The 27421-nt window shown below is 47.4% G+C and overlaps 1 protein-coding gene across 3 annotated transcripts in view; it reads left to right on the top strand.

The window, feature by feature from the left end:
* The window catches only part of Atxn1 (ataxin 1), a 410907-nt gene extending 383728 nt beyond the window's left edge, over positions 1–27179 (top strand). For all 3 annotated transcript variants that reach the window (XM_006972835.4, XM_076573259.1, XM_076573260.1), the window contains 2 exons: positions 2169–4173; positions 16357–27179. In XM_006972835.4, the coding sequence (XP_006972897.1) occupies positions 2332–4173; positions 16357–16887 (2373 nt within the window). In that variant the 5' untranslated portion in view covers positions 2169–2331 and the 3' untranslated portion in view covers positions 16888–27179. The remainder of the gene's footprint in view (positions 1–2168; positions 4174–16356) is intronic.
* The last annotated feature ends 242 nt before the right edge of the window (positions 27180–27421 follow it).

Genomic DNA, 27421 nt, shown 5'->3' with positions numbered 1-27421 from the left:
CTGCTAGTGCGCTTCACATTGGTCACCTTGAACATCTACCTCGTGCCAGGTGGACACTGTTCACACGATGGTGGTGACGCAGAATTCAGTGTCTCTGTGAGACTGAGACAGGATGGCACCACAAGAGTTCCTTGCGTCACTACATGGCTGGCTTTGGACACATAGGTGTGATTTGTCTGGCAAATATCTCATCCCCTGCTCTGGGTGAACTGGAACCTGCTGGGGGAAGAGGAGGAGATGATAGGGAGAGTGTATTCAAAGACAAACTCGGAAGGGAAAAGATATGGATGAAGCAAGTACTCCACTCTACTTAAGGAAACTTCCAAAGTCTTGGCTTTATTTCATTTACATAATTGTGTATTCATCATTTTTATGAGATAGCATCTGATATGTAGCCCAGGAAAGCCTCAAGTTTGTGTTCATCCTCCTGCCTCAGCCTTTAAAGTGCTGGGATTATAAGCATGAGCCACCATGTCAGGCTTAATCTTATAGATTGTGTTTGGGTTTTTGTTTTTTTTAAACTAAAATTATTTTTGTAACAGTCTCAAAGATTTCTTAGTGTTACCCTGTAAATTGCTGCACTTGGAATTCTCTTGAGACTTATAGTGAGCAGAATTATTTTGGACTGCTGCTGTTGAGTTGGGATACATGGGTATATGTGTGGGAAGTGCTGTTAGGAAAGAGGACACCACCCAATTGAGAGTAGCATGGCACCAGGTGAAATTTTAAGAGCATTGGTTCTGGCATCTGAAGATGAAGAAATAGCCTGAAGACCTACCAAGCATCTCTCTTCCAAATCTGCATCTTCCCAAGCTCAGCTCTTGGGATCTCATTTGACTTCGATAAAGTTGCTCAGGTGTGATGATATGTTGTGTACCCTAGTAAAGCTTGCCAGAGGATCAGAGGACAGAGCCAGCCACTAGATTAGATACAGAGGCCAGACAGTGGTGGCACACACATTTGATCCTATCACTCGGGAGGCAGACAGATCTCTGTGAGTTCAAGGCCACACTGGAAACAGAGCCAGGCAGTGGTGGGACACACCTTTAATCCCAGTACTGGGAAGCACACATGCCTTTAATCCCAGCACTAGGAAGGAAGGAAGATGGCAGGGCACAGAAAGGGTATATAATGTGTGAGTAAACAGGAAGTCCCTCTCTTGAGGCTGAGGATTTTGTAGAGGTAAGAACATGGCTGGCTTGTTCTGTTTCTCTGATCTTTCAGCTTTCACCCCAATATCTGGCTCCGTTTTTGTTTTTATTTTTTTTTTATTAATAAGACCTTTAAGATTCATGTTACACTCAGGTGATGAGTAATGGCACCAACCTTTTTGTGAAAGAAATTTCATCTACAAAAAATAGGCAGAGTGCCAGACACCTGTGATCCCAACCCTAGGGAGGCTGAGGCAGGAGGATCATGAATTCAAGACCAGCCTCCATTACACAGCCAATTTGAGGCCAGCCAGAGCAACAAGAGACCCCGTATGAAAAAGAAAAGAAAAATTGATTATCTACCCCCACCAAGAAGAAAAAAAAAATGTGGAAGAGGAGAGAAGGTGTGGAGAAATGTTTGAGTTGCCTACTCTATTTTATTAAGAAAGCACATCTGGGCTGGAGAGATGGCTGGTGGTCAAGAGTTTACTGTTCTTGTAGGGCACCCAGGCTCTGGTCCCAGCACCAACATGGTGGTTTAAAACTGCCCGTTTAACTCCAGCACCAAGGGATCCAATGCCCTCTTCCGGCCTCTGGGCACTGGCACATGCATACATAAACTCGCACAGGCATACACACACACACACACACACACACACACACACACACACACACACACACAAATATAAAAATAAATAAATCGTAAGCAAATAAGCAAATGTTTAAGAAAAGTGCACCCTTAAACTTACTTATTTTCTTGATTCTTATTAGCTCATTAGCCTAGCTATATTTTAATCTATTTTAACAGTTGGGCTATAATCTACTTTTGGAATTCCAACTGAATCCAGGGTCTCCTCTTAACCTTGTTGGTAATAATGGTTTTGGTTGGCAAGTGGGTTGATTGGTTGGTTTGGCTTGATGGAGTTTTTCCTCCAGAGCTGATGTTGTGATTTTCTTCCCCCCTCCTCCCTCTTTCCTGTCCCCATCCCCCCACCCCTGGTTTCTTCCCCTTCTCAGAATCCGCAGCTGCTACTGCCAGCCTAGCGAACCCACGGGGAGATGATTCCTCATGAAGGGCCTGGATCCCCTACAGAAATCCAATGTGACTCTCTGTTTATCAGACTAAAACCAGAGCCAGCCAGCCAGTGAAACAGCCACCGTGGAGGGGGGACGGCGAAAAATGAAATCCAACCAAGAGCGGAGCAATGAATGCCTGCCTCCCAAGAAACGTGAGATCCCCGCCACCAGCCGGCCCTCGGAGGAGAAGGCCACTGCTCTGCCCAGCGACAACCACTGCGTGGAGGGTGTGGCGTGGCTCCCCAGCACCCCTGGCAGCCGCGGCCATGGGGGTGGGCGGCATGGGCCAGCAGGGACTTCCGGGGAGCTTGGTTTACAAGGAATGGGTTTACATAAAGCACTGTCCGCAGGGCTGGACTACTCCCCACCTAGTGCCCCCAGGTCAGTCCCCACAGCCACCACGCTGCCCACGGTGTACCCTCCTCCTCAGTCAGGGACCCCGGTGTCTCCCGTGCAGTACGCCCACCTGTCACACACCTTCCAGTTCATTGGGTCCTCCCAATACAGTGGGCCCTACGCTGGCTTTATCCCCTCCCAGCTAATCTCCCCATCGGGCAACCCGGTCACCAGTTCGGTGGCCTCAGCTGCAGGGGCCACCACTCCATCCCAGCGCTCCCAGCTGGAGGCCTATTCCACCCTGCTGGCCAACATGGGCAGTCTGAGCCAGGCACCAGGACACAAGGTGGAACCCCCACCGCCGCAGCACCTCAGCAGGGCAGCGGGACTAGTCACCCCGGGGTCCCCTCCACCCACCCAGCAGAACCAGTACATTCATATTTCCAGCTCTCCACAGAGCTCTGGGCGGGCAGCATCTCCTCCACCCATCCCGGTCCACCTCCATCCCCACCAGACGATGATCCCGCACACACTCACCCTGGGGCCCTCGTCCCAGGTGGTCGTGCAATACAGCGACGCTGGAGGCCACTTTGTTCCTCGGGAGTCCACCAAAAAAGCAGAAAGCAGCAGGTTGCAGCAGGCTATGCAGGCCAAGGAGGTCCTGAATGGGGAGATGGAGAAGAGCCGGAGGTATGCGGCACCATCCTCTGTGGAGCTGAGCCTGGGAAAGGCAAGCGGCAAATCAGTGCCTCATCCCTATGATTCCAGGCATGTGGTGGTCCACCCAAGCCCAGCAGACTACAGCAGTCGTGACACCGCTGGGGTCCGCGGATCTGTGATGGTCCTGCCCAACAGCAACACACCCTCAGCCGACCTGGAGGCGCAGCAGGCCACACATCGAGAGGCCTCCCCATCCACCCTCAATGACAAGAGCGGCCTGCACTTAGGGAAGCCCAGCCACAGATCCTATGCACTGTCCCCCCACACGGTCATTCAGACCACACACAGTGCATCAGAGCCTCTCCCGGTGGGCCTACCAGCCACGGCCTTCTATGCGGGGACTCAGCCTCCTGTCATCGGCTACCTGAGTGGCCAGCAGCAAGCGATCACCTACGCCGGCAGTCTGCCTCAGCACCTGGTGATCCCAGGCACCCAGCCCCTGCTCATCCCAGTGGGCAGCCCTGACATGGACACACCTGGGGCAGCCTCGGCCATAGCCACATCGTCACCCCAGTTTGCTGCCGTGCCTCACACGTTTGTCACCACCGCCCTGCCCAAGAGCGAGAACTTCAACCCTGAGGCCCTGGTCACTCAGGCCGCCTACCCAGCCATGGTGCAGGCCCAGATCCACCTGCCAGTGGTACAGTCGGTGGCATCCCCTGCCACGGCGCCACCCACGCTGCCACCCTATTTCATGAAAGGCTCGATCATCCAACTGGCCAACGGGGAGCTGAAAAAGGTGGAGGACCTGAAGACGGAGGACTTCATCCAAAGCGCAGAGATTAGCAATGACCTCAAGATCGACTCCAGCACAGTGGAGAGGGTTGAGGACAGTCACAGCCCCGGTGTGGCCGTGATACAATTTGCCGTTGGTGAACATCGAGCCCAGGTAACCCTCACCAGGGTCATACAGGTAGGGGGCCCCTACCCCCATTCTGTCATCTCCTGGCAAGGTAATTGCTTCTGGCAGGTAGGGTTCCCATTGGTACCAGCTACTATAAGGGAAGTGGGTGGTGCTTGTAGTGATTCAGGAGAAAGGAAACTGAGACAAATTACCCTCCAGATGAGCTTTGTTAGGAAAGCTAGGGCACCGTGGCTATAGGCAGCCAGCCATGCTGGAGCCCTCTAGAAAGAGACAGACCCTTTAGTGCTGAAGAAGAGCTTCCTTAAGAGAGAGCCACCACAGATAGTGTGATGGGTCCTGAAGACGTGTCATGGGGTGGAGTTCTTGTCATTGGGGTTTTAGGGGGTGGGGGTAGTTTAATGCCATGTGACCTAAACTACGTGCCAGAAGTCGCAAAGTAGGAAGACACAGATACCCAGTATGTCTTCAACTTCACAACAGCTAAAGGTGCCTGTGAACGTCTGATCCTCCTGCCTCCATCTCCAGAGTTCTGGGGTTACAGGCATATGCCACCATACCCAGTGTAATTAGGTGCTGGAAATCGAACCCTGGGCCTCATGCCTGCTACAAGGACTTTACCAATTGAGCTACATCTCAGCCTCCTTTCCAGAATCTTAAATCATCTTCCAGCATGTACTTACTGACCACATCGCTGAGAGTCAGCCAGGCTTGTCTCCATCTAGGCACATCCCCTGAAAGACCAGAGGTGGGACCTTGCTCAAAGTCATAGGCCCTGCTTCCCTGAAACCTTTTAACCTAGCATGGTCTTTGTGGATAGAGACCATTGTCATTCAGTATTTTGCAAGGGCTGAGAAAGTTTTCTGGAGAGTTCTGATTCTGAGAAGATGATAGTGTATTTAAAGTTTTATATGAGGCTGTTGCTCACTTCCAATGTGAAATAATGTCAGCAGAATGGACTCCCTGGCCCTAGGCAAACCATGGAAATAGGCCAGAATGCGTTCTTCCTCATAGTTTTAGTCCTTAGAACATGATTATGACCAGAGGCAATTAGGCAAAATGTTGATTTGTTTATTTGTTTCACAGCTGGTAATTGAACCCAGGGCCTCATGCCTGCGAGGTGAGCACTCCACTGAGCTATATTCCCAGTCCAGTTTTGAAAATGATATTCTCTTCTGAGTAGCACCTTTCAGCTGGAGAATAAATTCAGCTACTGTAGACTGGGGATTGCACACCCAGGTCCAAACAGACCAACAAGCCCAAGACTTAAGCCCACAACCCTCTTCAGCCTGGAAGGGCAACCGTCTTTGTGTGTTTGCCTCGGCTCAGAACTCTGAAAACTTAATATGCAAGCCATGGAGAAACTGGCTTCCCTGTGAAGTCAGACCCTGCTTCTCTCTCCTCCCCACAGCCCGGCAGCAGGGGTTCTAGCATCGTGATGAGCAGACAGAATGTGCCTTTCTCTCCTGGGATGGCTAGCGCTAGTGCAAAGCCAGACAAGAGGCCTGTGGTCTGCTAAAGAGACTGCTTGGGTTTCAGGCCATTTAAATAAAAGTGCGAGGCTCAGACCCAACCAGTGATTTGTGGCTTTATTCCAGAAGCCTATCAGAGATTGGCTGACATCATCTCAGAGGAAACGCTTGACAAGCAGTGCTCGCACAGTAGCAGGTCTTGAATCAGAGTCGGAGGAGAGAGAGAGGGGGCAGGGGAGTCTGGAAAGGGAGAGAGAATGGCAGCAGACGTAATAATGGAGCTCGCATGGGCTGCCCTCCCTCTCAGGTGTTTCTCGGAGGACCTTGCTCCCTAGCCTGAGCAGATGCCCAGGTCTCTGCAACTGGTTAGATAAAGCTGACCCTGGCACCCACAGGGAAATGTAGAAGTAAGCAAATTGTCGGATTTGAGGAGCAAAATCACAAATTCAGTGAGGGAACTTGTGGGAGAAAGATGGTTTTTCCCTAGGATAGAAATACCTATGTGGCCCTGGGTGCAAATCCTTTATGAGCAGAAAGCCACAAGAATGGCTGGCTTCGGACAACCTCGACAGTCCTTCACAGAGAATACTGAGGGGTAGTGTGGAAAGCCAGAAGCCCAGCCGAGCATTTGTGTGTGGCAAGTGACTTTCCCCAGTCCCAGTCAGCTGGTGTCCTCTCTTGTCTGAGACGGACTAACCTAACGATGCTCCCCACAGACGACCTTCTGGGTTTGGAGGGTTTGCTTTGGTTTTTCACTGTTGTTTGTTGATTTTTCAGTTGTGTGTGTATCTATGTCAATGGGGTGTGTATATGTGTTTATGATGTGTGTGTGTTGGTCTATGGTGAGTATGTGTGTGCACATATGTGTTTGACTATGGGGTGTATATGTGTGTCTATAGTTTGTGTGTGTGTGTGTGTGTGTGTGTGTGTGTGTGTGTGTGTGTGTTGGAATCTAGTTCCTTCTACATCACCAGTCAAGAGCTGTACTACTAAAGCTCTCCTCCCTTCACCCTTCTTGGCTGTTTTTTTTTTGTTGTTGTTGTTGTTTTGTTTTGTTTTGTGTTTCTTTTAAGTCTGCTTTTCTATCTTCCAGAACAAACTTGGTTGTTTTTATTTGCCTCAGTAACCAAAAAAGTATACTCGGGGGAGCTCTTAATGACTTCCAGCTAACCAGCACATGCATAGAGTAGGAACTGAGGCAGGGATCTATGTTGGTGTGTGTGTGTGTGTGTGTGTGTGTGTGTGTGTGTGTGTGTGTTGTATGTGTAAGTGTTGTAGGTGCTAAAGCCCATAGACCCAATGAGGAGGCCAGAGAGGCTGTTGGGTGTCTACCTCCCCACCTCTCTTCCTTACAACCTTGAGATGGGGACTCTCATCTTTAGGCTAGGCTGACTGGCCAGCAAGTCTCAGAAAGCTGTCTGCTCTCCAATGCTGGAGTTACAGGCACACACAGCCACCCTGGATTTTGATGTGGGTGTTGAGGATTCAAACTCAGGTCCTTCTGTTTGCCTGGCAAGTGCCCTTACCCACTAAGCATGTTCCCAGGCCCTTGGTGACTATTTTTAAGAAGCTGAATCCTAACTGCTCTTGTGGAAAGATGCCTCCAGGGTTGTCTCTGTCTGGCGTTCACATGAGGTAGTAGTGCTGTTCTGTGTTTGTTACCCACCATCTCTGTGGCTTTGCCGGACACTGCACTCTTCTACCCTTGTAGACTAGTGCCGTGGGGAAAGCTAGAAGCATTGCTATCACTCCCTGTGTTGGCCGAGGGAAGCAAGCTTCTTTCCTCTTTAGGCGGACAGGTAGCACGTTCCACAAAGGCAGGGGCAGGGTTCCCGCTCCTTCTGTGCCTTGGTTCAGCCTGGGCTTCTCACAGGACAACAACTGCGCTTCCTTTGGGCTCACTCCCAAATGTAACCTACTTACTGTTCTCCAAGTATGAAGCTGTAAGCCTTGGGCATGCCTCAACCGTGGGCTGCAGGGTAAAGCATGGTCTTTTAGAAAAGGAAAAGAAAAAGGAATGAATATTATGGTATTGTTGGTTAGGAAGCAAATTATCTGCTGGGAAAACACATCAAAAGACACCTCAAGTGAAAAAAAGACTGTCTGACTCTGCCCTCCACCATCTAGTAGCCCTGGCACCTGGCACTGTGTTCCCTGTACTGTAGGTGGCTTTAACCCTGAGAAAGAGGAGGTTGGCTGACGAAGAGAAAATGCAGCATCATGTGCTCTAAAAAGAATGAATGGGAAGACAGGCAGTCTCCTCAACCCTGGTCAGAAGACTGCCTTCCTCAGTGAACACAGCAAGCTGCTCCGAGCATGCCTGTGTCCTTGTTGTCCGCTCCCGTGCAGAGGACAACCGTTATTGCCACTTCCACTAGGCAATCTAAGTAGACACAAGCTAGCCTACATGAACATGTGTATCCAGCCATCAGTTGGAGCTGGACATGAGCGAGCACTGGGGGTGCCCACCCCTCCAGATCAGCAGGAGCACCCATGTACAAAATAAGGGATCTGTGAGGTGACAGCAGGGTCACTACTGGGAGAGCTCCTGTATGAGAGTGCCCCAGTGGGTGTCTTTGACTTCCGTCCTGCAGTGTCCCACTGGCAAAGCAGCCGGCCCACCTCTGTCCTATGCTCCTGGACATCAGCTTTTCTGGAGCACCCAGGATGTGCTCAGCGGCGCCTTCATAAAGTGTTCCATCTGTAAAGTGCTCTAGGCTGACGCTTCCTCTGGCTGTGCTCTCAGCGCTGAGCTCCATGTTATTAGGGCTGTCTATCACTTCCCAGGTCCTCCTGAGGTGACTGCTTCCCTTGCTTCCTTGGTGGCTCCTTAATAGTCACTGCTGTTTTCTTCTCCCGGTGTGAGCAGGTGCACGTGTTCCTATGGAAGGCTATGATGCTGTGCTCACTGTGTGTGCCCTGATGGCTTTTCTTTCATTCCACTCTTTCTCAGTTGGACTGCTGGGGAATGTGAGTCACTGGTGGCAGTGTTTTAATGGATGAACCGGATCCTAAAAATAGTCCAGGCTCTCAAGCAAGCAGCAAATAAGCCTGAATAGTCAGTCCCTTAACTACTCAACAGTATCTACTGTTCAGTATGGTAGAAAAAAAAACCAAATTCATCAAAGCATAGATGCTCAGTGGCCTGAGTAAAGGCCGTGTGCTAGGTTTATGGACCAGTTGTAGATAGGTAATTATCTCACTACCTCTCAGTTCTGTTATCAAAAGGCTCCTCCCTCTGGGAAACTGCATCAAACCACACTTGTTTGTATGTGTCTTTTGACCCATGTGGTGGCACAGGACCATAGTCCTAGCTACCTGGGCAGGAGGATTGCTTGAGCCTGGAAATTTGAGAGGAGCCTGGGCATCACAGCAAGACCCATCTCAAAAACAAAACAGAAGAAATGTGTTGTTCTTCAACTTTTATGGGGTAGAAGTGTCCTCTACTTCATGGTCTTATTCTTGATGACAGCTTGCTTTGGACCATAGTTATTATGGCTTGGCTTTATTTCATTTTGTCTTGAGGAGTCACCTAGACTGGCCTTGAGCTCTTGACAGTTGCCCTGCCAGACTCCTGAGTGTCGAGACTTTATTTTTTAACATTTTCTATTAGAGGCTGGGAGATAGCCTAGCTGGGCACACCTGAACTTGACCCCCAGAACCCACACAGAAAGTCAAGTGTGGTAAAATACCCCTGTGATCCCAGTGCTGGGGAGGCAGAGACAGGAAGATCCCTGGGGCACACTGGCTGGCCAGCCTAACCTACACTAGTTCAAGACCAGTAAGAGACCCTGTCTCAATAAATAGATAGATGATTGATTGATAGATAGATGATAGATGGCTAGATAGATGATAGATGGATGGCTAGATAGATAACAGATGGATGGATAGATGATAGATAGGTTGATAGATGATAGAGAGATAGATGATAGGTAGAAGATAGATTGATAGGTAGATAGATAGATAGATAGATAGATAGATAGATAGATAGATAGATAGATAGACTGATAGACAGATAGACAGACAGACAGATAGATAGATAGAGCCTAAGGAATACCCAAGGTTGTTCTCTAGATTCTGTGTGTATTTAGAAGTTCTCTCTCTCTCATCTTCTCTCTCTCTCTCTCTCTCTCTCTCTCTCTTTCTCTCCTCTCTCACACACACATACACACACACACACATACACACACACACATACACACACACACACACACACACACACACACACACACACACGTTTTCTTTATTGTTACAATCTTGTGCTGGGGACTGGTGAAAGCACTTGCCACACAGACTGACAAGGTGAGTTTAGCTCCTAGAATTCACCGGATAAAAGGAGAGAACCAACTCCCACAAGTTGTCCTCTGACTTCTGCACATAAGCGCGTGCGCGCGCACGCGCGCGCGCGCGCGCGCACACACACACACACACACACACACATGCACACTCACACACATTAGATAGAAAGATAGACAAACAGGTAGATGTAAAAATAAATTTGACAAATACTTTTATTTATTTTTAAGTATGTGTATATTCCATGTGTGAGTTTGTACATGTCAGTGCAATGCCCATAGAACCCAGAAGGAGCATTGAATGTTCCTGGAACTAGAATTATAACTGACATAGGTCAGTCACCTCTCACAGGTGCTGGGAATCAAACTCAGGCCCTCTGGAAGAACAGTACATGCTCTTGACCTTTGAGCTATATCTCTAGCCCCCAATTGGAAAACACAAAACCACAAAAAAATCAATAAATAAATAAAATAAAAAAATAAAAAAAAACCTCCTTGCACTATGCATCAAATTTTTTATAACTAAGCCAGTTATCAACAGGCTGTTATTGACTACAGCCACAGTTTGCATTAGAGTTTACTCTACATTGTACCTTCTGTGAGTTTTAGTCAATGCAGCGGGCCCCATAGCCAGCATTACAGTACCATCCAGAATAGTTTAACCACTCTAAGTATCCTTTATGCTTTACATGTTTACCCATCTCCCAGTGTCACACCTCAGAGCACTAAGAACCACCAGTCTTTACTGTGACTAGTTTTGTTCCTATCCAGAATGGCCCATAGTTGGGATCATGTAGGATGCCACCTGTCAGACTGGCTTCTTTCACTTAGCAGCATGCATCTTGAGTTTTTCCTCCATGCGTTGCTGAGGCTTTGATCACTTTTGTTTTTTGTTTCAATGCTAAATGTAATAAAGGTTTTTTATTGTTGTTTTGGGGCTTGTTTTGTGTTTTGATTCGGCATCACTGTGTAATATAGGCTGTGAGCCTCCTGCTACAACTTCACAATAGCTACAATGCACACATGAGCTATCACAGCTGATTCTCTCTCTTTCTCTCTCTCTCTCTCTCTCTCTCTCTCTGTGTGTGTGTGTGTGTGTGTGTGTGCGCGCGCGCGCACACATGCAAGCATTTGTATGTATGTGCATGTTCCTGTCTGTCTGTCTTTGCTAGGGATTGAATCCAGGGCCTGATGCATGCTCAGCAATCACCCTATCACCAAGCTACCTCTCCAGCCCATAATGTTAAGGCACATGGATGGGATAGAAACTGTGTAAACATCAGCTGTCTGGTCACTTGTTGGACAGTGTCCATCTTGGCCAACCATGAGCCTCCTGATGGCGCCTTCCCATTGGAGAGTACTGGGAGCCATTCCATGACCTGTGGTTTAGGGTTTGTGTTTGAAGGTGTCCCAGTGCAAGGATGTGGGTTTTCTGAGCAACCCCAAAATGCTTTCACCAAAGACTGAGTCATGTGACTAGCTGCTTTAAATAGAATGTTCACAGATCCTTTCACACTTCACTGAAGAGCTTGATGGTTTTTATTAGTGATTTTTAAAAACTGAAGTCAGTAGCTCCCACTCTGCCCCTTCATCGGCACTGTGGAGTTCTCCGGTTTGCCTCACATTGGGAACCTAGTCCTGCAAATCCTTCTTGGAGGAAAAGAGCAGGCAGAAACTACAGGAAAAAGAGAATCTATGGTCTCCCATCACAGGCAATCAGGAGTTCCCAGCTCAGTATTCTGACCCAAAACAAGACTGACTTACTGAAAAGCAGTTTCTGAGAAACTCGATGGCTTCTAGCTCCAGGCAGAAGTTGTATGCAGGAGACGCCATTAACTTGGGGTGAGGGAGGAGCGCTTGGTAAAGCAGATGCCCTTCACATTTGTGGAAGCAGGGAGTCTCGGGAAGGAAGGAGAGAGACGCTTACACAACAGACGTTTTGTTTTCCTTCCGGCCTGCTTTTGGTGAGATGTCCATATGTGTTTGTATAGATGCAGCACTAATCTAAGATTGAAAACGCAGTCATACAGCAGAACTATATATGTGTGCGTGTATTTAGATACAGTAGTTGACGACTAAGTTGCTGTAGGGATTTTATGTTGTTTTTCACAGAGAAGAGCTAAATGTAATGTTAAAAGCTAGTCCTTAGCTGCAATATGAAGGTGGCCCATGATTACGAGCCCAGAAGCAAGGCCTCATTGCTTCCATGTCTGGCTTCCTCCATCCAGGAGGGAAGCTGGAGGAGATGGCTTCATTGGAGTCGGTTTAGGAGGGTGTAGGAAGGAAGTAGGTATGTTTGTTCTGAGTAGGGCAGGAGGACAGGGATAAGGGGAGAGGGTAGGAAGTGATCAGCCCCTAAAAATGAGAGGTATCCCTAACAAAGACTTGCTGTTTCTGGGGGCTTAATCAAGACCATCATGGAAAATGTCTGCCTCCCTGATAAAATGGAGAAAGAAAGGGGGAGAGGAGTTAGAGCATAACCCCATGAAGTTATGACCCGCTCAGCAGCTGGCAGAGGCACTTACAGGGACAGCTATGGCCCAGCCTAGAAAGTTGCCAATGGGGCAGACATAGACCCTGAGGATGGACCGTTGTGATAGCTGTGACTTTAAATACAATTAAAAAAATGAAGTTTATCCATTGTCTTAAGCAGCGTCTTCTGTTGGCCACCTCTCCTTGTGCAGTGTTTTTCAGTTAGAAGACACGCATCTCTTAGAGAGCATCCTAGACTCTGGGCATAGTAGTGTTAGTGTAGGGGAATAAGGGACAGATGAGGAGTAAGGTCCAAAAATAGTGCATCAAAGTATAAGTGAGGAAGAGCCGGTGTCTGGAAGAAGGAGGCCAGGGGTGGCCATTGTGTGGAACAGGATGTCAGCGAGGCGCTGTCTGGGGAAATGGGAAGGCACCAAATCGAACAGAGCCCCAAATGTAGGGAGTGCAGTGCACAGACTGGGTAGGATGTGTGTGTCTTAGAGTTAAAGACACACAAAAAAGCAATGTTGCTGTGTGTGGTGAGAAGTGGTGGCAGGATAGTCCTGTGGGGCTGGTTCCAGTAACATATTTTTTCCCAAGTGACATGCTAGGCTTGGCCAAAACTCAGGTGGTGGACATCATGAGAAATTGTCTAGACGTCTGGGAAGAGGAACTGGTAGAATTGACCTGTGATTTGGATGTGGGTAGTATGAAAGAAAGAAGGGAAGGTATTGTGATTTCCAGGGATTTGCACTAAAGAACTTGAAGAAGAGGATGGGGAGGGGACAAGGGAGGTAGCATCAGGAAGTATGTTTCTCTTTTATTGTGGCTGGGTTGCTGATGAGACATCCAAATGGGTGTATATTCAGGTAACTGGGTAGCCGGTATCTAGCCTATAAGCTCCTGAGAAGATGTCTGTCTCCCAGAAGGTGAGGACCTCGGCTTTACACAAGTCCTCTTCCACAATCTCTTGCATTTAGTACACATTCATTGCACACGCACTTAGTTGAAACCACTGTAACGGAAATGTTAAGTTGCCCCTTTACCATATTGTAATGTCGCTGTCCATGTAGGTAGAGAGCAGGAGGCATAGAGAAAAGGGGATGTTTGGCGCAGGGAGGGGATCTAGTCTAAGACCTAGATTCAATCTTAATTCCACTGCCTAATAGCTATAATATTAGGAAAACGATTTTACTAGTTATAGATTTAGAAAGCTGAAATGCTACTACTCATCTTACTAGTATGTTATGAGCATTAAAAAATACTTTTGTGAAGTCGGAGCATTTGATATAGTAGGCACTTAGAAAAAAATTTTATAGAATACCTTTTATTTATTCTTGACAATTTCATACATGTAAAAACAATGCATGTTGATCACCTGCACCCCAACATATCCCCCTGCCTACTTTGTCTCCTCCTTTCAGTAACTCACAAAGTCAAATTAGTTCTGCCTGTTAGAATGTTGGCTGACCTTATTGGCTGGATCTGGTGCAGGGGGTCATAGCTGCAGTGAACCTGCAGGTGCAATGGTCATATCATGTCCCAGAGACAGCAACTGCACATCACTCCTCCCATTCTCCAGCTCCTACAGTCTTTCCGCCCTCTTCCGAGATGTTCTGAGTCTTGGCAGGTGGTTAACACAGATGTCCTATTTAAGGCTGAGCACTCACTAGACACTTCTTAGCACATGAACTGGTTTAATGAGTCACTGCATTGACTGCTGACCATTATAGAGAGATCAGAAAAATTTCAGCAGCCTTAATGTGATTAAAATAACCCAGAGGAATGATATTTCCCTCCAAATAACATGCACTGTGATTTTTCTTTCTAAAAATATTTACATGTTTTATGGATCCAATAAAGAAATGAAGCCCAGTAATTTGAGAAGCCCACATAGTGGGATTAACTCAGGGGTAGACAGTGTGAGACCTTGGCATACAAAACTGGGCTTCAGTTCAGTTCATTACTCATTGGTCGAATGAACCCAGAGACTGAGTCAAGCCTCAGGCTTGACATTGTGGCTGTACCATGCATTGAACTATCTGTCCCCACAGTGTGCACTCTGAAAATCCCTCCAGTATTGCCCATCCTTCAGGGTCCTGGGAAAGGCCTCCCTAGTTATCCCAGCCCTTATTGATGATGTGCCCTCAAATTCTTAGGACATTAAAAGTTCACTGGTTACAAGCATTGTGCTCATCCCCCACTTTCCAGGGCTAGGAATCCAGTGGCACACAGATACACCCTCTTCATGGAGTTTATTGGCATCCTAGTCTGGCCAGAATTTAGCATGGCTGTAGCTGGGCTTCTGAGTCCCCTGCAGAGCCTCACAATTGAACTCAACGTAGGCATTTTGTCATGGCTGTAGGTCAGTGACCCTCTACAGAGCAGGTATGTAGTAAAATATTTTAAATGATAAATGGACTTGACACTTGTCTCTTGAGCTTCTGCCGGGGTCTGAATATAATGAGTACAACTGCTTCTAATAGTGAGCACCTTTGTTTCACAGAATTGCTGCAGGGGTGAGAGGCTGGTACACTCATCCAGCCCTTGTGTGTCTATGTTAAATAAAACACTTACGGTGGAGGTGGGGGGGGGGGGCGCGGGTTGCTAGGGAGATGGCTCAGTGGGTAAAGCACTTTCCGCACAAGCGTGAGGACCCATGTGAAACAGCTGAGCATAGAGGCATGCACTTGTAAACCCAGCCCTGGGGAGGCAGAGACAGGTTCCTCAAGGCTCGTTGGCCAACCAGCCCAACCTACTTGATGAGCTCCAGGCCATTGAGAGGCCTCATTTCCGGGCGGTGGGGGGTGGGGAGTGGATGGCTGCAATCACAATATCTTGTCTGGAAGCTAGCGCTTCAGACTACTCCTGGCCTCTGTCTCCTACATTCTTTCCTCCTCCTCTTCCATGATGCGCCCTGATCCTTGGGGAGGGGGCTTGATATAGCTGTCCTGTTTAGAGCGGATCACTCGGTCCCTTGTTCTCAGCGCTTTGACCTCTATGCTGTTGGCAGTGTGGTAGCGGATGGCTGCTGTGGTAGTGGATTGTTGCAGGATTCTTAAAAGTTCTCGCTGGATCCTCAGCTGGTCTTGTCTCCTCAGACTGGAGGCCTCTGAGTCCTCATCCGGAATGCGTCTCAGCTGAATTACTGCTCAAAAGCCTGAAGCTTATCCAGGCCAAATGCTTAACCAGCCAAAAGCTTCTAGTTTCTGGCCCTCACGCCTTATATATCTTTCTGCTTTCTACCACCACTCCCTGGGATTAAAGGCTGGCTTTCTGGGATTAAAGGTGTGTGTCACCATGCTTGGCTATTTCCAATGTGGCCTTGAACTCACAGAGATCCAGAGGGATTTCTATCTCTGGAATGCTAGGATTAAAGGTGTGAGTGCCACCATTTTCTAGCCTTTGTATTTAGTGGCTGTCTGTTCTCTGACCCCAGATAAATTTATTAGAGTACACAATATTTTGGGAAACACAATACCACCACAGTGGATGGCTGCTGTGGTAGGAAGAATCTCTAGAGGGTGCGGCCACTGGTGGGGTTCCCACGTCCCAGTGGCTGGCTCCACACCTGTGCACATAAGGGAGTACTGCATGGTCTTAATGGGTTATCTTAAAAGACATGAAATTTGAAGGGAAGCATGTTGGGGAATGTGAGGGGAGTTAGAAGGGGGAAATGGGGAGTAGATATGGTTTTATATATGTGTGTGGAATATATATGTGTGGATATATACATATGGAATTCCCCAATGTAATTTTTAAAAGAAAACTTAATGAAGACCAATTATCCAATGGGGGGGGGGGGAGTGGATGTCTGAAGAATTCACACCTATGAGCCCTGGCCTCTGTGCACACACACACACACACACACACACACACACACGTGTGTGTGTGGTCACATGCAAAAATGACACATGAACCATTTTCTAATATCTCCTACCTTCCTTCTCCTTCTGCTTCTGTTTCCACAGGTCAGTGTTGAAGTTTTGGTAGAGTATCCTTTTTTTGTGTTTGGACAGGGCTGGTCGTCCTGCTGTCCGGAGCGAACCAGCCAGCTCTTTGATCTGCCGTGTTCCAAACTCTCCGTTGGGGACGTCTGCATCTCGCTCACCCTCAAGAACCTGAAGAATGGCTCTGTTAAAAAGGGCCAGCCCGTGGACCCTGCCAGTGTCCTGCTGAAACACGCAAAGACCGACAACCTAGCGGGCAGCAGACACAGATATGCCGAGCAAGAAAACGGAATCAACCAGGGAGGCACCCAGGTGCTCTCTGAGAATGGTGAACTGAAGTTTCCAGAAAAAATAGGATTGCCTGCAGCACCTTTCCTCACCAAAATAGAACCGAGCAAGCCCACAGCCCCAAGGAAGAGGAGGTGGTCGGCGCCGGAGACCCGCAAACTGGAGAAGTCGGAGGACGAGCCGCCTTTGACTCTTCCCAAGCCTTCGCTCATTCCTCAGGAGGTTAAAATCTGCATCGAAGGCCGATCTAATGTGGGCAAGTAGAGACCGTGCCGGCAGCGGAGGCCGGGGGGGCCTCCTTTGCTGTCTGTATCCAGATTACTGTACTGTAGGCTAAATAACACAGTATTTACATGTTATCCTCTTACTTAAGGTTTGAGTTCTAACCTTGTCATTAGAGTCACACAGGTGTGTCGCCGGAGAATGGTGCATTTGCATTGTCTGCAAGTGTCTGTTGAGGAGCTGGCGGGTGAAGGGTGGTCAGAACCGTGGCTGTGAAGCTCCCGGGCATCCTAGGTGGTCCCGAATGTGGCTTTCTCAGCACCTGCCTTCTCCAGCAGCACAGAGCCACGGGGCATCAGTTCTCACTGGTTTTCAAGAGCAAATTCAGTGGGAAGTGACCTGCAAGGGTGTCTGGGTGTGTCCCTGTGAAGGGGTGCGTGGGTGCCATGGTGGTGAGTGACGGTCTCTCTTTCTCTGCCTCCCTCTCTCCCTTGCTTGCTCACTCTGGGCATGGGATTGGGGGACCTGGGTTTCCTACATGCAAAGTCATCCACGGGAACCCAGCTTCAGGGCATCATAGGGAGGTTATCAGATGGCAGATGGGAAACTAGTTTCAAAGAATGTGGTTCTCTCCAACATATTTTACAATAAAAAGCAACTTTTAATCGTATATATATATATTTCCCCCCATGGGGCCTGACTGCACTGAGATTTTTTTTTTTTAAGAGCAGCTGCCACACGTGGGATTTCATTTCTGCTTTACCAGTCCAGTGACGTCACCAGGTGTCATGGTGGGCAGGGAAGTCCTTGCTCGGGTCACTCCTGGTCAGGCAGGTGGCAGTGGGGCTGGGAGACAGAAGGAGTGTCCACACTGGCCACGGCAGTGTTATGAAAACCAATCAGGTTATTTGCATTGACTTTTGCTCCCAGGAAGAAAACAGAGGCCCCCCTCCTGAGAGAGCCAGGCAGCTCTCCGAGCTGAGCCCACAGCTTCTCCGTCTTTTAGATCTAGTACTGTTTTCTAGTTCATGACTATGGACAACTCCGGTGCCGCTTTTTTTTTTTTTCTTTTTTTCCCCCCTCAATCCCCGCGTGACGTGAAGAATTAGATCTGGAAGACGCACACCTGTTACTATCTCTTAAGCAGTTAAAAATGCTGCGCAGACTTGTTAACCAAACATCTTGGTCTGTCATTCAACGAGTACTGTATCTAACTTTAAACTCTTTGGCAAGAAAAGACAAACCTAAGTTGCTTCTGATTTTTTTTTTTTTTTGTTTCCAACACTGTAACTACATTTCGGCTCTGCAGGATTGCTCACGTCATGCGCCAGCAATCAAAAGCTCCAGTCTGTCTGGTTTAAAGGGATGAATGTGAATTATGAACTAGTATGTGACAATAGATGACCACCATGCGGGCACTTGTCACTTTGACGTTGGAGAAAGAGTTCAAGGCATATGCAGAGTTGGCAGAGAGACTGAGAAAACACAGGGAGAAAAGACACTCATTTTTGCCCGGTGTTTTTAGGGTGAACTCCTAAAGAACTTTGCGATTTGCACATCTTGAGTTTATAATTTGTGTGATATTCCTGCAGTTTTTATCCAATAACATTGTGGGAAAGGTTTGGGGGAGGGGGTTGATCGAGCATAAATAAATGTAGCAAAATTCCTTTCTAACCTGCCTAGACCCTAGGCCACTCTTAGAAGGTTCTGTTCCTTTCCGCTTCATTTTGTCACCTGCCACATCCGTCACGAGAAGCCAGATCTGAGAGTTTCTTCAGATCCTCTGAGAGTTTTCCATACAGACATTTTATATATGTGAGCAAGTGTTTTTTTTGTTGCTGTTGTTTCTGGGGAAAAAAAAGTGTTAATTTTTTTTTCAGAATGACTTTTTTTTTCTATTTGAAATCAAACCAAGATTTAATATTTGGTACAAAACCCAGAAAGGGTATTCCATAAAGTCACAAGTTTTCATTCCCAGAGATTAAAATATCATGTATGGGGTCTGAGTGTATCTTAAAGTACTTTAAACCAAGTTTTATAAATAAGAGAGACATTTCTAAATATCCTTACTTGGTTGCAACTAACCCAAATAAGTACTTATTTGACTTTCCTTTTAACCATTAAAAAACAGAAAGGACTTCTTCCATTTCTCAAATTAGAAAAAGAGACCTCTCCTCCCTCATACAACCCAGGCATTGGCTGTACAGTCTCCATTCACAGTGGCTCTCATTGTGACTAACGATTTTGCTCTGGGATGTACCAAAACCCTTTGAGGAGGTTCAGAATAGCTGGCCTCCCTCTAAAATCCATTACCCTCTCGGCATGCTAACAGAGCTGGGTGGGCCTGTTCTTGCAGTCACATTGCTTATTTAGTGCTGTGGTTTTTTATTTTCTTTAATGTTTCTGTTCAGAGACCTTGCTTAATCTTCCATATATTCTGCTCAGGGCACTTGCACTTAGTAGGTTTTTGTTGTTGTTTTTTTTTTTTTTTTTTAACCTTTGATGGTAAGAGGAATAGGAGGCTGCCACAGAGGTGCTGTGTGCCACTATTTACACCAGCTCCTGGGAGCTCAGAAAACACAGACACCACTTTCTGGCTTACTTCAAGGACTGAACTGACTGTATCCACTAAACCAACACTAAACTAGGTAAACACACAGTTCAGAGCAATAGGAATATCATAACTTTTGTGGTTCTAATTCAGGTATAAGAATTATAAAAATCATTGGTTCTTCTAAAGCATTTGTCCCATTTCATTCCCTCACTCTTAGCATGTGCAATACTTTGTGTGCCAATAATGCTCTATCTAGTTAAAATTCATCCCCTTTTGGCTTCTTCCTTGTTCTGTGAGTATCGACCTTCCTTCCCCTTGCTGGCCAGGGAAAGGCCGGGGGGACGGAGCAAGGAGAGGCAAGCCGTCTTGCTTTCCCCTAATGTGGATGCAGAGTACTGGAGTAGGGAACCTGTGTGTCTGTCACCAGGACACAGAGCCAGCCATCTGAGGAGCCCGGAGGGAAGCGCCACGAAGGCCCATCACTCTGCACTCTGGGAAGGCCCTCCGCTCCGCTCTGTAGTGAGCCTGGAATGCCGTAAGGAGGCAGACAGTGCCTAGGACATGCTCTGGAGCCACGTGGGCTGCAGTCAACCCATTTTTCAGTCCCTTCGGTGTCTTGGAGACTTCGATCTCTGCCTTTGAGCACAAACAACTGATTGCATATGTGCAATGCGTGTTCTGAGCATGCCCACCAGTGGCTTTGGAGGGGACCACAGCCACCATTGCCTGTGACAGCTGTCCCTTCAAACAGGAAGAGCACACGGAGGAGGCAGGAGCCACCTCTGGTTTGCAGACATTGGTGGGGCCTGAGAGGCTCCTGGATCAGCTGCGGTCACCCTTCTTCTGTAGGGAGCACAGTGATGGCTGTGCCATCTTCGTACAAGGATGGGCCACGCGCCTCTCTACCTGTCCTCTTGGCAATATTTACCAACAGCCGTCTTTCCTTCTCCTTTTTCCTGCTTTCCGTTTTTAAACAAATAACAGCAGGCCTTTTGCGTTTACAATGGAACACAATCACCAAGAAATTAGTCAGGGCGAAAAGAAAACCTAGTAATATTACTAATAAGAAACCAACAAACAAGAACCTCTCTTTCTAGGGATTTCTAAATATATAAAATGACTGTTCCTTAGAATGTTTAACTTTAGAATTATTTCAGTTTGTCTGGGCCACCTTGGGGTCAGCAGGGGTGGGGTAGGGATTGGGGAGAGAAGGCCATGGATGCCACTTACCTCAAATCTTTTTAAAAGTGGAAATCCAAGTTGCAGTTTCTTTTGTTTTGTTTTGGACTTGCAGGATAATCGTCTATGTTGGTCACATTTTGCTTTTCTCAATTCTTCCAGCTCAGTTTGAGATGGCCTGATTTTTGCGGTGGTGGTGGTGGTGGTGGTGGTAACAGAACGTCCTTAACTCTGAATCCTGACCTTGTATGTTTTCTGTTAGGTGAGCTTGTTGGGTTCCTCCCCCCCCCCTTACCCCAACCAGGAAGTGGCAGCATCCTTCCTTCTCCCCTGCAAGGAACTCGGTGGAACCTTTCACACCTCTTACTCAGGGATGGGGCTGGTGTGTGTGTGGAACACAGACGTGTTCAGCAACAGCACTTTGGACTGCTCTGGAGTAGGGTTGTACAATTTCAAGGAATGTTTGGATTTCCCCGCATCGTGTGGATTGCTCCTTAGCTACTGCACAGATTGCAATATAATGCTGCACGTTCAAGACGAACAGTAGCTCCTAGTGATCAGAAAATCCACTCTTTGCACATAGTTTGATCTTTACTGAAATATGTTGCCAAAATCTGTTTTTGTCGTAGCTTTGGATTTTCCTTCCTTCTTTTTTTTAAGGAAACAATTGACAATACCCTTTAACATCTGTGACTACTAAGGAAACCTATTTTGTAGATGCTTTTGAAGACACTACCACCTATTTCAGACATGGGTGAGGAGGCAGAGCTCTTGGGATAGAAAGCCAGACTTTTTGAGCTGAGGTGGTTGGCATGGCAACTGTTTCCTGAGCCACACAGGCAGCTCAACAAACTGGTCCATTCTCTCCTGGAAACCCTCTGCACTTCCAATTTCCTAGTCTAGTTGGCCCCTCTTTGACTCCAGGGGAATACAGGGCCTCAGTCTCCAGGGCCCAATCCAGTTTCTTTGGCAGTTGAGATGAAAGGCAAGAGAATTATATTTTATTTTTTAAAAGTAGAGCAAAGGCTTTTGCTTCTACGGTTGTGTTTTGAACCCAGAATTTCTGAAATAGAGAATTTAAAGAAAAATGGAGTAATAACTCTAGAGAATCTACTTTTTTATAAAGCACATACGTATGACCTATTGTGTTGGGTTGGTTTCCTCCCTTTTCCATGGACAGTGCTGTGTTTCTGTTCCTATGGCAACTCCAAACAGTTTGCACATCTCTACTCTGGAGCTGAGATTCCTTTCACATAGATGACCTCGCTTCAAATGTTACCTTACTGGTAGGCTTTTTTCTTGTAGCACTATACCTTGTGGGAAGTTTTTTTGTTTTGTTTTATTTTCTTTAAAGTACACCTAATTTGAGCAGCCAAAGGGGGGGGGGATTTTTTTTTGAGGCACTCACTTTGGGGAGTACAGATAATTTTTCTTTTTAAAAATTGCACAAAAGAAAAATGAATGTTGAAATGATTCAGTGTTTGAAAGAGACAGATCTGTTGGAACCATGAGTTTCATATTTTGTGTGTAAAAAAAAAATACAAAACAGAGGAGGGTTGACAGTTACATGTTCTGGGGTTTTATTTTTCTTGTATATAGACATTTGTTGTCTTGATGATCAAATTTGTATGGTTATGGCCTGGAAGAATTACGACGTCAGAGGCTCTTCAACTATACTATAGCTATGCTTACTGTTCTGTTTTGTTACATGCGGCTCTTGTGTGAAGGATGGGAAACTGTATTCCACTGTTTGAGGATACTGTCCATTCCTAGGCCGGAAGTACTTCTCTAAGTTCCCTTCTCAAGCCATTGCAACTTCTTTTCTTTGGATGATGTCTGACATTTCAGCACTTCCTGTTCCTATAAACCCAAAGAATATAATCCTGAACATGAAGTGTTTCTATAAGGGATCCTCTTCCCAGTAAGACAGGACTCACGTGGGGACAAAAAGAAAAAGAAAAAGCTGAGCTTTCCTTCTGCCTCCCACCCCCCACCTCAATTACACGGGGGGAAACATCACTTTCAATTTGAACGACTGGCTTTCATTTTGATGTTTCTCAAGTAGAGGCCAGAAGAAGGCAGAGCAGTTGCTCAGATTGGATTCCTGTTCAACAGTTGAGCTGGGTGGTTCAAATGGGTCAGTTTAGGGGCGGTAACGGACCCTGGCTTTGAGTCTTAAATTTGGGTTTGCGTCCCCTCCCTTGCTGTGCAAGTTCTGGTAGCTGACACTCACCTTGACAGAGGCAGAGGGGACAGTGGCTTCAGCGTTTCACCTCCTGACACCTGCCTACAGGAGCTTCACCTGTACTCACATGAATTGTGTTTGGCCGATAGGTAGCATCTACACAAACAGTCTACAAGAACCTCCCCAACACTTTTTATCTGAAAGGACTCAAGTCTTCCACTACAGATCACTTGGAGACTCCATCCACTCGTGTTTTCTTGCTCCTTTGCTATCTGGATGGCCAATCTGAAGGCCTGTGTGGGAAGCACTGTTTACAGTAACCATTGCTGAGATAACACACTGTCCCCTAGCCTACCCAGCTGAGGTGACACTGGTTTAGAACTGTTGTCTTGAGAGATCAGCTACCCAGAACGATGGTGCATAGGTTTCTCTTGGTTCTTACACGAGCCACCTACTCTGAAGTTATTCTCTAGACCAAGAGTGGGATGAACTGTTGAGTCAGTGAGGCGTAACCCTGACAACCCACCATGGTACTGGTCCTACTCTGTGACCACTGCCCCCTCCCCCACCCGCACTGCTCAAGTGTAATCCCAGGTGGTGTCAGCTGAAAGGGGGTTGCAGTGGAGTCCTGTCAGTATTTGTGGTGGCCTTTCAGTAAGACAGTCTTCATCTCTAACCAGTAGAGTCTTGGCCCTAAAGAACCTGAGATCTGAACCAGTGAAGATTTTCACATCAGGTTCCCAAACCCTCCAATTTCCATTTGTATGCCTCCCACAGGCCAAGGGGAAGCAGACACCAAAACTTGGGCTGAGGGTACTACCATGTGAAAAACTAGGGGGAATAAAGTTTTTTGCACCTTATTGAAAAGAAACTTTTAAGTGCATACATAGTTAAGAGCTTTTATTGTGACAGGAGACCTTTTCCATATGCGTGCATACTCTGTAATTCCAGTGTAAAATGTTGTACTTGCACTAGCTTTTTTAAAACAAATATTAAAAAAAATGGAAGAATTCATATTCTATTTTCTAATCGTGGTGTGTCTATTTGTAGGATACACTCGAGTCTGTTTATTGAATTTTATGGTCCCTTTCTTTGATGGTGCTTGCAGGTTTTCTAGGTAGAAATTATTTCATTATTATAATAAAACAATGTTTGATTCAAAATTTGAACAAAATTGTTTTAAATAAATCGTCTGTATACCAGTACAAGTTTATTGTATAATACTCGTACTAATAATAAAATAACAGTGCCAATTGCAAACTTGTGTCTCTGTCTTCTGTCAGGTCCCTAGAGAAAGCTGTGGCTGAGAAAACAGTGTGAGTTCCTCTTCACTACCTCTACCATGTCACGTCACCCTGGGGAGAATGGTGGTGGGGAGTCACATGAGGCATGGATGTCCCCAATCCGCATCTCCTATCTGCTCAACATTCTAGGTCGTTCTTCTCAAATGATTGCCAGCTTTGTACCTTAGGTGGCATTATCAATGCGCTTTCTTCCGTTTTGCTCCAACTGGTAAGGGATCTGGAGTTGATGAGTGTGTTGCCCACCCACCCAGTGTGTGCTTCTTAAAAAACCTGTGGAGGAGAAGTCTCTGGCACAAGAAGCACCTCCATGTCTGTCTCGAGAGTATTGTGCACAGGTTGGTGTTGGGCTCAGCTTTGGAGAGATGTAGCTTAGTGGTTGCCTAGGAAACTCAGGCCTCCCAGAAGCAGCAGCCCCCAGGTGTGCTGTGCTTCTAGCCATGTGCCTCGGGAGCTCTTCTAATTGAAAGCTGAAGCTGGGCAGTGATGGCACACAACCTTAATCCTAGCACTCGGGAGGCAGAGCAGGTGGCTCTCTGTGAGTTCAAGGACAGCCTGGTCTACAGAGGGAGTTCCAGGACAGCCAAGGCTGGTACACAAAGAAACCCTGTCTCAAAACAAAAACAAAAAAGACAAAGAAAGCTGAGCTTGCACCAGGGAGAAAGAATGCTGGCAATAGTTGAGTTCTCACCCAGCCAGGGAAGAATGGGAACTCTTTGCTTCCATCTCCTTCTTAGTTATATTTTTGATCTATCCAATTAGGACCCATCCCAGAAAATCAGGCAGCACAGGCTCCTGACACAAGGATTTGGGGTTCTATGTACTGTATTTTAGTCTGGGGGTTGGGGGCAGAATGAGTATCATGGTAGGACACCTCAGTAGACCAGACTAGAAGGGCTGTTCCTGGTGTGCAGTGGGGCAAGGCCTCTGCCTGCTTACTCGACAGTGACAGAGTCCTTGTGGCTAGGAGAACTCAAAAGGCCGAATAGGAAAAATACACAGCTTGGTGTGCTATTCTGAGGCGTGCCTTGAAACTGGAAGACGCATTGCACCAGGCTGAGACCAAAGGTACCGAGTTCCTGCTCCTCCACTCCAGGGTTGTGCTTGCCTTTCCGAGAAGATGCTCTCTAATAGGTGAATGGCAACATTTCTCTCTCTGCTTCCCTGTCTACAGGGATGGGAGCAGGCAGCCTCGTGCTCTCAGAACCACGGCCACTTCTGCCACCATACCTCACACTCCATCACAGAAAGGCCCGTGCATGGACAACAGGACTTCTCTGTCCATGTTGTATTTGCTGCCTGGACTGAAGAATGCTCTCCAGTAGGTCCTCTAGGCCCATTCCCATCACGGACTGGCTACAGCAAAGGGAATGTGTTTTCTTTTTCTGAAGCCTCTGCCTCAAGATGATCCTGGTGTCTGGGGCTTTGCAAGAGCTTGGCCATCATCTGCCTGGAACTAGATGGCAAGGGGCCTGCCTTTGGATACACAAAACCACAAGCCTGCAACGAGGCTTGCAGAGAACAGTGCTGACCAGCATGCGCACAGTAGGGAAAAGAAAAGCCCGGGGCAGGACCATTCTGGAGCAGCCCCCATGCTGGACACGTTATGACACACTCAGGCCAATGTCCCCCACAGTGGTGCATGCTGCAGTGTTAACACAGGGGCCAGGCCTAAGAAAGACAGGGGATGGATAGCTCATCACGCCACCAGAAGTCTGGGGAAAGGCTCAGGTCTGAACAGTCCTTCCTTACAGCTGCGGGGCCACTTCAATGGACTTATGCTTTCCTTTTCTTCCCACTTAGTCTAGGCTCCTTAAACAGACTTCAGGGCTTACATATGAAACACATGCTCCAAAGAAGCTGACACTTGGCACGGATGGAACAGAGAGGAAGTGGGGTCCTCTAGACAAGTGCCACATCTTGTTTGCATTGAATATCCTCTTGTGCAGTGACTTTTGTGATGATTAATTTTGTCAACCTATGTTTACATCACCAAGGGGAAACACTTATGGGAGTATCCATGAGGGTGTTTCTGAAGAGGCTTCACTGAGAAGGGAAGACCCAACCTGAAAGTGGGGGGCACCGTCCCATGGGCTGGGGACCTGGACTGGATAAAGGGGGTAGGGGGAAACAGATGGAGCATGAGTAGTCATGCTCTCTGATTTCCTGCTTTGCAAAGGTGTAAGCACACAGCCTGTGTGGCCACAGCTGCCGGCCACTCCCATCCTTGCCCACCATGATGGACAGTATCACTTCAACTTTGAGCTAGAAAACATCCGTCCTCCCTTACGCTGCCTCTTTCGGGTATTTGGTCATTGCGGTGAGGAAAGCAGTGAACGCATCCATCATATAGTCCTCCCAAGTGAAGCCATTCGCATTTCCACAGGCCTAAGGACTACTCTTCTGGCCTTGGGAGGGGGGATTGGAGAAAGGTTCAGAATGCAAACTTCCCAGACTTTAAATGCAGCCTTAAAATACCAGACTAGAAGTGGGCTGGCAATCTCCCACGTGCTGGTGTGGCTGGAACTTTCTCACAGCAGCAGGTACTGTAGACACCGGCAACTAACTAATCCTCACTCAGCAATACCAATCCTTATCCACTCATGTCACACTTGCCTTTTCAAAGAAAACATACTCCTGTACCTGCTGATGGACCCTGTTAGAAAAACAGCCTGACGCTCATGGACATTGGTACTTTGACCCACTGCAGGACAGCTCTCGGGGGTAACTGGGATCTTTTTCCAAGACAGAGTCCCTCTCACCAACCAATGATGGCCTCCCGACTACAGAGCTACATGGCTCTTCCTAGGAAGTATTAATATAAGGGGCTTCATCTATTTCCCATTTTAAGCCCCTTTAGATTGCAAACACTTGGTTTTCAGCAAGATTTCCTTGTAGCCTTTTCATAAAACATCTGTGGGACTTCAAGATGATTTGTAATGTCTTGGAGAGGGGCCAGCCTAGCTGGGCTGAAGCAGGGGGATTGCAAGTTTGAGGTCAAGCTGGGCTCGATCCTGTCTTTAAAAAGAGCGAGGGGCTGGCCTTCAAGTTGGGACTGAGAAGGGAAAGGAAAGAGTCTGATGGGGTCTGTGTATGTGATAAAACTACGTGAGAGTCTAAGACAGGGCTGGCTTGCCAGTTACAAGCAGCTCAGACAGGGAGGGCGACAAGACCTGTTCCCAGAAAGGGCTTCGGGGAGAACACAGGGGTGGGATTCTTCATGTCCATTGACCCTGCCCAGCAGCAAAAGCAGGAGGTGGGAGTTACTTAGGCTCACACCACACCTCTTCCCCAGCCCGGGGCCTTGTGAGTTAACAGTTGAGGGTCACTTACCTGGCTGGGAAGACTTTCCCGACT

This window comes from Peromyscus maniculatus, chromosome 5 (genome assembly GCF_049852395.1).
Source record: "Peromyscus maniculatus bairdii isolate BWxNUB_F1_BW_parent chromosome 5, HU_Pman_BW_mat_3.1, whole genome shotgun sequence".
Lineage (NCBI taxonomy): Eukaryota > Metazoa > Chordata > Mammalia > Rodentia > Cricetidae > Peromyscus > Peromyscus maniculatus.
The sequence above is the reverse complement of the archived record's forward strand: the minus strand, read 5'-3'. Positions and strand labels throughout refer to the sequence as shown.